Source organism: Miscanthus floridulus, chromosome 1, assembly GCF_019320115.1.
Source record: "Miscanthus floridulus cultivar M001 chromosome 1, ASM1932011v1, whole genome shotgun sequence".
NCBI classification, from domain to species: domain Eukaryota; kingdom Viridiplantae; phylum Streptophyta; class Magnoliopsida; order Poales; family Poaceae; genus Miscanthus; species Miscanthus floridulus.
The window spans coordinates 61,362,685-61,376,009 of record NC_089580.1 but is presented as its reverse complement, the minus strand read 5'-3'; the positions used below and the strand labels follow the sequence as shown (position 1 = coordinate 61,376,009).

General features: G+C 41.3%; 1 protein-coding gene and 1 long non-coding RNA gene across 4 annotated transcripts; one reads left to right on the top strand and one right to left on the bottom strand.

Annotated features, from left to right (window-relative positions):
* Nucleotides 1-6,894: 6,894 nt before the first annotated feature.
* LOC136530189 (uncharacterized) lies at nt 6,895-8,057 on the top strand. 2 transcript variants are annotated; one of them, XR_010777742.1, is made up of 2 exons: nt 6,895-7,682; nt 7,788-8,057. It is a non-coding gene; the product is annotated as an uncharacterized lncRNA (long non-coding RNA). The 2 variants fall into 2 exon arrangements; XR_010777725.1 differs by having other exon boundaries at nt 7,749-8,057.
* A 591-nt stretch (nt 8,058-8,648) lies between these two features.
* On the bottom strand, nt 8,649-12,760 carry LOC136529961 (E3 ubiquitin-protein ligase RING1-like). 2 transcript variants are annotated; one of them, XM_066523034.1, is made up of 2 exons: nt 11,430-12,759; nt 8,649-8,897 (listed from the first exon to the last, which is right to left on the bottom strand). In XM_066523034.1, the coding sequence occupies exon 1, from the start codon at nt 12,632-12,634 to the stop codon at nt 11,447-11,449; it is 1,188 nt and encodes a 395-aa protein (XP_066379131.1). In that variant the 5' UTR covers nt 12,635-12,759; the 3' UTR covers nt 8,649-8,897; nt 11,430-11,446. The 2 variants fall into 2 exon arrangements, with proteins under 2 accessions (XP_066379131.1, XP_066379142.1); XM_066523045.1 differs by lacking the exon at nt 8,649-8,897 and adding an exon at nt 10,674-10,990 and having other exon boundaries at nt 11,430-12,760.
* Between the last annotated feature and the right edge of the window lie 565 nt (nt 12,761-13,325).

Genomic DNA, 13,325 nt, shown 5'->3' with positions numbered 1-13,325 from the left:
GTCCAGTATGTTAAAATGCTAACTATGCAGTCTAATTATCTGGCTCACATGGGAACAATATCAAACAACATGCAAATCAATAGTTCATCTAAAATGTAGAACGAGAAGTGTCAATGCCCTTGACTAACATCATAGTCCTTGTGCTCTTCAAGTTCCTCCTCCAACTCGTCCAGTGATATGTCCTCACTGTTAGAATAATAATACAGAATATAACATAAACATTGGTGATATATCGTTCAATGAAAAGCAGGTTATGGTGAAGCGGTGGCAAAATTAGAAATCATAGCACAGCTAGAATTCAAATTCTAATGCAACTGAGATTGATGCGGTACCTTTCAGATTCTTCATCAAAGGTGATATATCGTTCGATTCGCTTCTTATGGGCCCCAGCCATATGAATTGGCTGATATCGCTTCACGTGTAGTTCCTCTAGCAAACCGTTAGAAAAAGTTAAAATAGCAACAAGAAAAAAATGCATTTGTCGTTTTAAAAGTAGTTGAATAGATAGGGTGACCGTGCTGCGAAGCATGAATGGACGCGGCAGGGGAGGTAGGTACCTCGCCTCGACCTGGAACTGGGGCGCCGCCCGGCTGTCGGCGACGCGCCTCTCGATCTCGCTACCCTCGCCTCGCGATCGGGAGCGGCGGACGGGTTGGTGCCGACGTGCCGTCGTGGCCTGGTGGGATTTGGGAAGTGGGAGAGGCGGAAGCGAGGCTCGGGTTGCGCGGACGAGGCGAAGGAAATGGAGAGAGGTGGGCCGCGATCCGATTCGCGCGTTCGTGCCAGCGACGTCGGTTCTATTTTTGGGCTTGTGGGTGTTAAAGCGTGAATGTAAATGAACAAGATTTGGGAGAATTGTCTCTTTCATTGATCTCTGAAATATATTTATACAAGTGAGGGGGTGTCACAAAAGGGCACGACTGTTTCCAAAGGACATGCCCTTTGGAGTAAAACTAACTGTCTAATCCTATCCACTAATCTTGTAATTGATGGATGAGATCACTTCATGAACAGGTGTCTGTTGAGAGACACCGTTTCACAACACTCCCCCTTGATCGAATCTTCCTTGAGATCAATGCAGCTGTAAGCTGAAATTCCTCGAAAAACCCTATGGGAAAAATCTGAGGAATATATGATATGCCATAAAAACTCTATTAAACCTTATTGGAAAATAAGGAGAAAATAGCATATTTATTTGTGATTTAAGTAAACCACTATGTCATTGGTATCCCATTAAAAACCTCAGTGGGGAAAAATATTGGAGATACGACATAAAGATAACTCCTCCAAAAACCTTTTAAAGAAAAATATGAGGAGCAATATAAAGTGATATGCCGCTAAAACTCCTATAAAAACCCAGTGGAAAAATTAGGAGAAAATATAACGACATATTATTGGTATTGACTTTTGGATAACTCACATGAAAAACATTTTCAGGAAAAAACCATGGATGAGTTGTGAGGGCAATATGTGTCTTTGATATTTCCCACAAAAACCCCGGTGGGGAAAATAGGAAATATGACACATGCTTATGTTAATATTACCTCATTAAAAACTTTGACAAGAAACCTTGCAAGTAAAACTTGTGAAAGAAAAGAGTATAATATGATGCTGGTACAGGTCAACATTTAGTAGATGTCTCCCCCTGATTCTGGCAAATCTCGAAGTCGCCGCATACCAATTCTATGTACCAATTTTTGAAACACAGAAGTTGATAAGGACTTAGTAAATAGGTCAGCGAGATTATCACATGACTGGATTTGCAAGATGTTTATTTTTCCGCTTTATCATAACTTATGGGAAATAAAACAGCTTAGGGGCAATGTCCTCAGCGACATTACTCTTTATATAACATGTTTGCATCTATGTAACATAAACGAAATTATCTTTATAGATAATTGTAGGTGATTCAATTGAACCAATACCACATGCATGTTGTATGTGGTTAATCATTCTACGAAGTCATACACATTCATGTGATGCCTCATATAGAGTAATAATTTCAGAATGATTAGTAGAGGTCACCGTCAGAGTCTGTTTAGAAGACTTCATGAATAGTTATACCTCCATGTAAGAATACAAATCCAGTTTGGGATGGGGACCAGATAAGTAACCAGCATCCGTGTATCCAATCATATTAGGATCATAATTTCTCTTAAAGAATAAACCAAGATCCTTTGTGCCACAAAGATATATGAGGATATGCTTCGCTCCCGTCTAATGACGGTGAGTTGGATTGGCACTATGTTTAACTAGTATGTTTACTGCAAATACGATATCAGGCATAGTGCAATTTGCAAGATACATAAGTGCTCCAATGACACTAAGATATGGAACCTTGGTTCCAATATCTTTTCTCCAATATCCCATGGTCTAAATGGATCTTTCTCTATTTCTAAAGAACGAACAACCATTGAGGTATTGTTATGATATAATTTGTCCATATTGAATTTCTCTAATATTTTCTGGATATAGGCTGATTGATGCACTAAAATCTCTGAAGGACGGTGCTCAAGTTGTAAGCCTAACAACATTTGGTCTTACCCAAATCCTCCATCTCGAATCCACATGATGGAAATTGTATCTCAAATGATTACATAATTATTTCTATATCATGATGATATCAAAATAACCAATATACGCAATCATGCTTAATTATACACAATGTATGTTGCGATTTGTATTTGGATTTAGAATATGAAGTCCATTGGGACTTATACGTCCGAATCTATCAAATTCATTTGATCCGCCAATTATTGAATTTAGAAAAACTTTATTTTCACACATACCATGGGGTATGCTATGTTGGGTCTCTGCGTGAAACCATATGCTACAAGCTCTTATTGTTCACCACCTTGCTTCTGAAAAGAAACTCTGTGAGGGAAGATATTACTGTGGTAATGCTTCTCATCATTGAACAAGAGCAATCTCCTTAATTGCCACCTTTTAGTTTGACCAAATTTGAGTGTAAAGACACTCTGCCTAGGATTTTTGGTCTGGATCCAGTAAGGTAAAAAGGCAATCTTTGAGGAGTATATGCCGCGACAATTTGTAGTCTTTAAATGATTGATTCAGTTCTTGAAATCAATATAGCATGTGAAAATGTTAACCCTTTTGGACTCCGAGTCATTTCCCATATGGAGTCAGGGTGTTCCAATGTCCCAGGATCAGAGTTTGGGTGCACCGTTGATCCGGGTCGATTTTGATCTAGGTTTTGGATGCTCATCCATTTTGGGTGTCTACCAACTTGAGGTTGACTTGGATTTACTGATTTGGAGGATATGTCCTCGATGTCCTCGGATGCTTACTTGGAGCATTATTCTTAAGAGCAGCCGTACTTCTCCCCCTCTTCTTTGAAAGTGGGAGTTGAATGGTTTTAATTGGTACCTCCATTCTTTCAGGCGCATTATAAGTAGGATAAGAGGATTTTATGACACTCTTATTATCAGTAAATGTTTCTGGCAGATTCTTTGCAGTATGATGCAAATATAAGATATTCTAAATGATTAGGTTTAGAATTTTTGGTACATGAATGTGAGGATTGCTCTTTTGATTCCTGACATTCTTGATGTGGTATAAATCTCCCCCTAATGCCTAGAATTATCCTCAAATGTGATCAATATACGGACAATTTATAAATTCCTTGCAGAGTTATCTCTTAGGATCCCTAATGCACATTGGTATGTTGGGGTGGTGATATGGGTATGTGAAAACATACTCGATGCGCAGATGGGAAATGTTTGGCTGCGGCCAAAGTTTCACGTACATACTGCAACGGAGGGAGTTGTATAAATGCAGCTTGATGAATTTGAATTAACGATGCGGTGTGTAAGGCCGCATGAAAACAACTTAGTTCTGGTAAATTACAATTCTATTTTAATATGTCATGCAATTTAATTCTTAATAAGAGACTCAATAAAACCATTATTGGTATGGACATAAGGTACTTGATATATAGTGCCCAAAAACCAAACAGTTCCATATAAAATGGATTTGATCCCGCGTCTAGGATAATTTACTCTAAATTAAAGATTTTAAGCAATAAGTTTGGTATAGTGATGGTTCTCATGACTAAGAGACACACCTGGGACTATATTATGGATGCATAAATGTGCATTACATAGTATCTTTATGGTCCATAAAATGGTAAATAGAGTCACAAGTTTGTTCTTGAATTTCTTCAAGAAATATAGTGGCTCATATTGATGCTATGACCAATAAAATTGATAATAATTCTCAAGTTATCTCTATAGTTGAATAACTAAGACAAATGTGTCAAGTCTTATTGACATCAAGAGAGAGAATTATTTGTACGCAACATTGGATATATGTTATGTATGTGTAGTCAAATCCAACTGAGGATGTCTTGTTTAAGTATTACCATATCCGTTGTTAAGAGAAAAATACTCCTCTTAGTTGTCATCTTGGGGTTTCCATATGAAAACCACATTGACGGATATCTCTATAATTTTAATTAGGTACATTATGGAATCAGAATACAAGAATGGATTCATGATTATTATTTGAGTACCAATAGGGAGTATGATAGTAGCACGACCAAAGCCCACTATCATGACATCATGTCAAGCGATTAACAAAATATTTTCTTATCTCTATGTAAGAGTTTAGGAATATTTGGCTTCCCTATATATAGAGTTTGTGGTGCAACTATCCACTAGACAAAATTATTCTTTGCATTTGGATTGACTCCCGTATAAGTCTATATATAATATGAAGAATATAATGACATTCTTTGCAGGTATATAGATTACATACATGTTAATTAATGGAATATCAAATGTGATGGCACATTATTGTGATATTCAATTGAAATTGATGACAATATTTTATATTACAACACTAAAATAGGACGTAGAAACTAGGTATGTTTGTAAATGGGAGACAAATTTTGGTCCCCAAAATGGATCAAGCGAAGTAAATTCGATGATCGTGCTCTCCATGCTCATAAGACCCACTTATTAATTAAGTGTTTGGTTGCTACTTGGTTTTTTCATGAAACTTGTTATGAACAACTAGCCTTCCTGGTGGTGTTAGGTTGAAGATAGAAGCGTGCTTCATATCTTTATTGTTGAGCCGGATATTTATGTCCAATGGATTTGTAATACCGATCAATTAAATGTTTCAAGGCATAACATTTCCAAGTTGTGTGGCTGTAACATGCACAATTGGGACAGAATATGGTTCTGTCATATTTGGGAAGTGCCTTGACCCTAAGGAATGCACAGGGCTGCTACTTCTTTTTGCGTTAAATCTTACCATTAAAGTTTTTTGGATGGCATTATTACATGGCATCGAACTTGTATGATTCTGAAAATTCAATGTACTTTAGATGATAGAGCATCACTATAATGCTAATGATGATTCCTCGATAAGAGTTTATCATACATATAGACCTGAAGTAATGTAGGAATTAATCTAGAATACATTTGGTAAGTTATGTCCTTTCGCGAAAACACAATATTGGGGGATATTTTGGAACAACGTAATTATATTCTTAAGTGGACTTATGATCCTAGAGATAAAGTTGTGGCCAATCATAGTTGGCATTGGGCAGAATGACTGCCTTGTGTTGTTCGTATCACTCATTAAAAGCTAGCCATATAGTGCTTCGATTTGCACCCATTGAGATACACATACGTGTGACCTAGATGTATACGGTGCTTTATTTAAATAAAACTCCGTATTTAAATTGATCATAAGTGGTGATGCTCTCTTATGAGGAGCATCAAATATTGCCATGAATCCATAGAACATCAAGTTTAACATTACGTCCATTGACCATGTTAGATAATGGTGACCATCAAGAGCAAGAGATCAAACTCTTTGCTGGCTATTATTCTAACAAGATTTAAACCATAGATTTTCTGAATTTACGCAAAGGGTAAATTTAAATTGCTATGGTGATGCTATATTAATTAATGCAAAATAAATAGGAGACAAGATCTATCTCTCTAATAGTGTAAACCTCATTTATGCTAACACATTAGAGGTAGTCATCATAAAGATATAGACCTCTAATAATATAGACATAGTCTATTGAACAGTAGATGTCTAGTGGTGTATGCAATTTGTATAAACACATTTTAAGGTAATCATCAAAAGATTGATGTAGACCTTAGTTAATCCGCAAACGAATTGGGTACGCACGTTGAGGATAGTCACTAAGAATTTAGTGTAAATCCCGCAGTAGCAATTATGGTGCTACCTTGTGTATGGCCAATAGGAATGCTGATTAATGGTAGTCATCTTTGTGAAAAAATGTAGACCATATGTTCCAATTTGTGATGTTGGGTACGCACATTGAGGATAGTCACTAAGAATTTAATGTAGATCCCACAGTAGCAACTATGGCGCTACCTTGTGTATTGCCAATATACAATGTGGAACATTTGTGTTATACAAATAATGAGGTAATACACTTAATGGATTTTGCATTAAAAATGTAAGCGCTATAAGCTTTAAATAAAGCATAAATGGGCTTAACATAAAATGAAAATTGCAAATAACAAAGTAATTGCAATACAAAGGTCGTAATAATAATATTACATGTTTATTGGGTTTGCCAATTTGGACAAACATTTTGAACAATGTAATAATAACACATGTTTATTGAGTTTGTCAATTTGAACAAACATTTTGAACAATGTAATGCTAATAGTACATGTTTATTTGAAATGCCATAGGGCGAATTCTTTGAACAGTACCAAACAACAATTTTATTTGCTTGTAAATTTAAAAATTTACGTTGAACCTATGGCTCAGAAGCAAACAAAACTTATCACTTATGCAATTTTTTTGAAGATCTGTGGATCCAGAATATATATTTGCATACGGCAAATAAAGCTCAGTGGAATATACTGTAGCCAGAAGACTACATTGTAAAGTACAGATAATAAGATCTGCGATTAACGTTTTAACCTGTGGGCTAAAACATTAAAAAAAGGTATAGTACATAATTATCTAGAAGGATAATTATTTATTTTATAAAAAATGCAACGTCTTTTCCGTAAAAGTACAGAACCTTATCCACACACACGGACGGTTTCTCCTCGGGAGAAAACCGTCGCTCGGTCGTTGAGGTGGACGCCGTCGGCCCGCCGCTAGGCTGGCCTCCGGCCATCGGCGTGAGGCCGCAGCGAGGTGCAAGCCAAAGTCGATAGGAGCCTCCTGGTCGCTGGCGCGGGGGCCGCCTGCCACCGGCGCGAGGCCGCGGGCATGGGGGCCACTGGCGCGTGCCGCCTGGCCGCGTGGTCTTGAGAAGGCCGACCGCCGCCGCCGAGAAGCAGGGCGCCAGCCGCGGGAGCACCGGACGTTGGGGTGCTGTTGTGGGCTGGGGCCCGCCAGCTTGGGCTGGTCGGCCATGGGGGCTTTCGGCGCGAGGTCGCGGGGACCGCCGGCCACAGTGAAAGGCCCACAGGTACAGGGCCAAGCGGGCACAGCGTCGCGTGCGTGGATATCGCCGCCGCCTGCCGGGTCATCAGCGATAGCGATCTCCAGCGAAAACTTCGCTCGAGACGCAGCCAATTTGGCACAACTGCGATGTCAACGGCAAAGGTGCATACGCTACTGCTACCGCAAGCATGGCGTGCAGGCAGGGCACCAGTTGGTGGCAAGGGGACGGAGTGTGCCGAACAACAGATTGATTGCAACTTCCTATCGAGGTAAGAATATCATAAATTGATGAAAATTAAATTGCATCTTACAGTGCTTTGATGCAATCGGGACAGAAACCATCAATTTTCTTTTGGTTCTGTTGGTCGATGAAGCCACGGAAGAAGCAAATCAAGATAATCCGTGAGTGCTATTGTCAATGTCAAGCGTCTCATGGTCGAACTCTGCACTTCCATTCTCCAGTGAAGAACGCTTCTTGTTCTTGGCTAGAACTGCCTTCGCGTCTTCCCGCTGGTCGTACAGACCTCTGTTATTCTTTTTGTTCGTAGAGCAAAAGTGCCGATAACGTGTTAAAGCGTGAATGTAAATGAACAAGATTTGGGAGAACTATCTTTTTCATTGATCTCTGAAATATATTTATACAAGTGAGGGGGTGTCACGAAGGGGCACGACTGTTCCCAAAGGATTTTCATTGATCTCTGAAATATATTTATACAAGTGAGGGGGTGTCACGAAGGGGCACGACTGTTCCCAAAGGACATGCCCTTTGGAGTAAAACTAACTGTCTAATCCTATCCACTAATCTTGTAATTGATGGATGAGATCACTTCATGAACAGGTGCCTGTTGGGAGACACCGTTTCACAACAGTGGGAGCCGGTTGGTGCTTGGTGGCCACGAGTGTTCCTGCCTGCCCACCAGACCAGCTCAACGTTGATGTCTCCCAGTTTTCGTTGTAGTCACGTATCCTCAGGCTGAAGCGGGCAGCGAAGCGGTGTCTTCGTGAATGTCTGTAGGCGTATGTTATGAGTAGTATATGTTTCAGATGTAGCATGCACCCTAGTGGTGTGTTGCTAACGAAGAGAATGCAGAACGACACGTGCAGTGCAGTGCGCCCCCAGCCGCTTTGCAAGTTGCAACAGCAAGGACGCAAACACATTGCACATACAGAGTGCACGCTAGGCACAGGCGCACCAACTTGGCCCGCCAATGCACATTCGCCAGGCACCGACAACAAGTTACAAGATGGATTTGGGATTCACCATTTCACGGACCAAGATCAATCAATAAATCTACACAAAAGTCTCGACGCGCACATTCTGCTGCAGGGGGCAGTTTGTGCGCCTTGTCTGCATGACCTAACGAACAGCAAGAGAACTAAAACAAACGATTGTTCCTTAACAAACAGACTGTAAATTCCTGTAGGTATAGTCATGGTGACACATAAATACTGCAGACTTTTCAACAGATCGCCAAAAGGTGAACCTGCAACCAGATAAAACCTTTGTTAGTACTAGTTGGTCGAATCCACAAGACCAAAGAAGTAACACTTGTTGAGATGCAAATAAGGGCAGCATGAGCCATAGCGCAGACAGACAAAAGGTTCTGCCAACTATTTAAGGTAAAAACAAAGGTCAACAAATTGAAGCTAACATACGACTGCCTGGTATTTCTTTAGTATAATATCTTACACGCTGAATGATTTAGCATGCACCTGGAGCAGTTTACAAATGTCATCAGTGCAGGTGGTTCTTTAAACAATATATATATATATATTTAAGCTGAAGTGTCCCAGTTATTAACTTTCTCTATGTTCAAGTCATTGTCATCTAGAAAACATCAGATTCTCCACGCCTTTCTTATTTATAAAATATATAACACGTGCCCAAGAGAATTCTGGATTTCACTGTGAAAGCCTTGAGACATTATCGCTAGTGCTAAGGAAGATGTGCCTCATCCTCTGTTTTCGTTAACAATGAAAAAGGAAAAAAAATCCTAGGTCTTTTTTTTGTTGTCCTGCAAGGTGGTTAAGTGATTATAAAGCAGAAAGACGGAAACACTAAGCAAAGCTACTCCATGCTGGGTCAATGGTTCTGTAGATTGCCTTATTTCTGAATCAACCATTACGGAATAATAACAAACTAAAGCAAAAAAAAAAATTGAAACAAACTAAAAACCAATTGAAATAAACTAGAACCATCCTAGGATTCAACTAGAAGACCAGAAATGCAGTTCCAAGGGAGCAAATACAGTGATATGAATGTTTTGTTATGCTCATGCATCCAATCCAATGTTGATAAATTGACATTTGTTACCAGGATTAAGGAACGACACAAACAAAAGTATGGGCAGAATAATATACAATTCTGAGCACTTTAACAATCCAAGTCATAATTTACTTTCAATCAATCATTTTGTATTGGTTAACTATGCAATATAGAACCCATGGGAACCATGTAGGTAGCCAATTGCGAAGTGCTGTGCTGAGAAAGATGTCTGTATAAACCAAACACACTAACCTTACAAAAACTTTTCTGATTCTTCTGTTACCCATCCTGAGGATAGTCCTAGTCTAGAAATGATACTTGCATCTTAAAAACATTCCAGAAATCATAATAAGAGATAGACGAAGACGGAAAATGTTGAAAGTAGAATCTATCAAGTCCCACAGGATGGTTAATAACTAGGAAAAAGAAAAATCCACTATATAGACAGATGTTTACTATGACTAAAAGCATGCTACTAAAACAATGAAACAGCACATACTGTCATAGAGATATTTTTGATGCAGAAGCTATAGCCTTCTATGTAGGCAATTAATAAGAACATACAATCATGTTGATTGCAAGCTTCTCAGTTTGCAAATCCTATATTCTTAACAAGACAATTGATCCCTACAGTTATGCTAGATATAGGATTAGAAGTTATTGTGTATAACCAAAAAGGTTTCTTCTCCATAAGAAAATAGAGCCTTTCTGAAGAAAGATATTGTTCCTACAAATAGCTTTATATAGGGACATATCCATGTACTCCTGAAAGCAGGTGATTATCATAGTTGACATGAGAGGGTTGGAAGCAAAGAAGCATAGGTTTTGCATGAGATTCCTGAAGTTTCCTCTGCTTCAAATAAGGAATTGATCCCTAATCTTGTGATTTGCAAAGGAAGTGAACATTTAGCCAAAAATTAAGACAGTGTTCCATTTAACATGTACACTTGTAAGATCATAAACCCAAAAAAACTTGGCCAACAAATTTGGCATATAAGGCAATTGATCTGGTGCATTTAGGGTAACACAGACTACTACCATCCATTGTTCAAACACTACATTTACAACTGGATTCAGGGAATTGCTCATGACATGGTTTCAATTGAACCAATAATCTCTACAGGCAGTGGCAAAATTCCCAAAGGAGTTGAGAGGGGACCAATGAGAGTGCAGATTAGCATTGCATACAGCAATTAAATAGTGAAATTAGCTATTGCTTAAACAAGTTTAGGAGGTTAGTGGGGGCCATGGCCCTCCTTGGCCTTAAAGAAGCTCTGCCACTCTGTCTACAGGTAGAAACACGCCTTATCACTGCAAACACGATAGAAACATCAAGTTCATTTTGTTTTAAGATGATAGAAACTTGTTGTAACAGTGAACAGCATAGGCCACAGTTGCTGTATGAAATTTAAAGTCACAACATCAAGTATATTCAGAATGGAATAATTAACTAACTAATTGTACTACTTCTCCAACTTTTCCTGTTTTACCAAGGCTTATAAAGATTTCTCTATGTATGATATGATACCCATATAACAAACACAAATGACATTGCCTTTTATGACATTTTCACTATATTTGGGCGGTTCCTTCCCCATGGTTAAAAAGAAAACAGTTATTCCACAGTCAAAACACAGAACAAATAAATTGAGCTTTGATGAGAGAATAAATAGTTTCAAGCAGGTTACAATCCACTTAAAAAAAACTATATAGCTGGTAACGGTTGCAGAATTTTATTTTGCAAATATACCTCCAGCTGATTTGTGATCAATTCTTGCTGCTGGGTGGGTCACCATCTTGCGAGCCACTGCCTTGTGAGTTGCTACCGCTTCCTCCACTGTTCCCATCCTGCTGCGATGTCTGCCCTCCCAATCCGCTGAATGGCCATGGGAGCGACACATTGAACCTCCTCTCAACCACCCTTGGACTCTCCTGCCTCTCCTCCATTTGTCCATCAGCAGCAGTAGAGCTCCCAGATGCAGCTGCAGCAGCAGCAATACCAACAGCCGGCTGAGGATTAGAGACCTTCCGCCCCTCATAGTCAGGATCATCAGTGGGCAGCTCAAAGCGGCAGATGGGGCACGAGTTGTGAAGCTCAAGCCACGGCACGATGCAGTCGGTGTGGTAGATGTGCTTGCAGGGCATCTGCTTGGCCACCTCTCCAGGCGAGAAATCCTCCTTGCAGACGGCGCACTCAGCGCCCTCCGCGGCTGCAACCATGGTGTGAGTCACGACAACATCGGGGAGCGAGGAGAGGGCCGACTTGGCAGCCGGCGGCGTGCCATAGCGGTTGGGGTCGTTCTCGGCGAGCTGCTCGATGAGTTGTTCGAGGCCTGGGCCGACGAAGTAATCCCCGAAGCTTGCCCCGCCGATGCGGCCGAGGCCGGGTCCGGAGCCGAGGTTGACGCTGGGGTCGTCGAGGAGGACCTGGATGTTGGCGCCCCCCTCCATGAGGCTGTGGATGTAATTCTGGAAGAACATGACCGGGTCGAAGGGCTCCGGCTCGTTCTCAGGGGTGGCCGTGCCGGCGGCGGCGCGCGAGCCGGAGCCGCCGCCGGCCCTGATGGGGGGTTGTTCGCCCCCGAGTCCGAGGAAGATGTTGAGGATGGAGGAGAGGTCGTTGGGCTGGGACGGGGAGGTCGCGGCGGAGGAGGACGAGGACGAGAAGGGAGGGGACCCGCCAGAGCCGGCGGCTGCTGGAGCGGCGGCGGGGGCCGGGGCGGTGCCGCCGGCGGGGATCGTGGTGGAGGAGGCAAAGGGGAACGGGAAGGGGAGCGGGATGAAGGTGGGGGCAGGGACGGTGACCTCCTCGAGGAAGTCGCCGTGGCACTCGGGGCACGAGAGCTCACCGGCGGCGGCGGCGGAGGCCGCGATGAGGACGGTGCGGTTGCATTGGTAGCAGAAGTACTGCTTGCGCGCGGCGGCGGCATAGTAGGCGGCGGCTGGAGTCGACATGGCGGCGCCCGGCGATCTCGCGGCGGGGGTGGGTTGGGATTTTTTCCCCCTCTCGCTCTCTCTGACTCTCTCTATGGAATTTAGGTCATCGATTTTCTAGCGCTGTGTTTTGCGGCGAGCGAATAGAGATTTCCTCCGGATTTTATTTGTGTTTATTTATTTATTATACGAAGCGTGGGAGCACGGGATTAGAGAGGAGAGGACACCGTGCTAGGTGTTGGCCGGTTGCGTTGCGAGCTCTCGCGGTGGGCGTTTCGGTTCGAGGGTCAGTAACACGGCAGTAGTAGATCACAATTGATTTGGACGAACCCTCACGTTTCATTCATGCGTATAATCAGATCGTGTCAGGACTGTTTTTGTTTCGGTGCAAAGCGTAGTATACAACTGTTAATGAGTGTTTCTTTTGGACTCATCAACATAAATAATCGCACTTCACACCATATAATATATTCCCTTTTTTTTGTGAACAATTCCCTTTATTTTTTTTAAGAAAACAAAAAACAGTTTTTCGTTCTTGATAGCGTGAACAAACTATTTCTCCGAACCAATATTTTCTTAAGAATTAGATTTCTCCATTTTTTATTACCAGGAATAACATCTTAAGAATTAGATTTCTCCATTTCGTTATTTTCCAGTGGTAACCCACCCTCCGGTCGGGTTTAGATGGTTTTTTTTTCGGAGAATAGGGTTT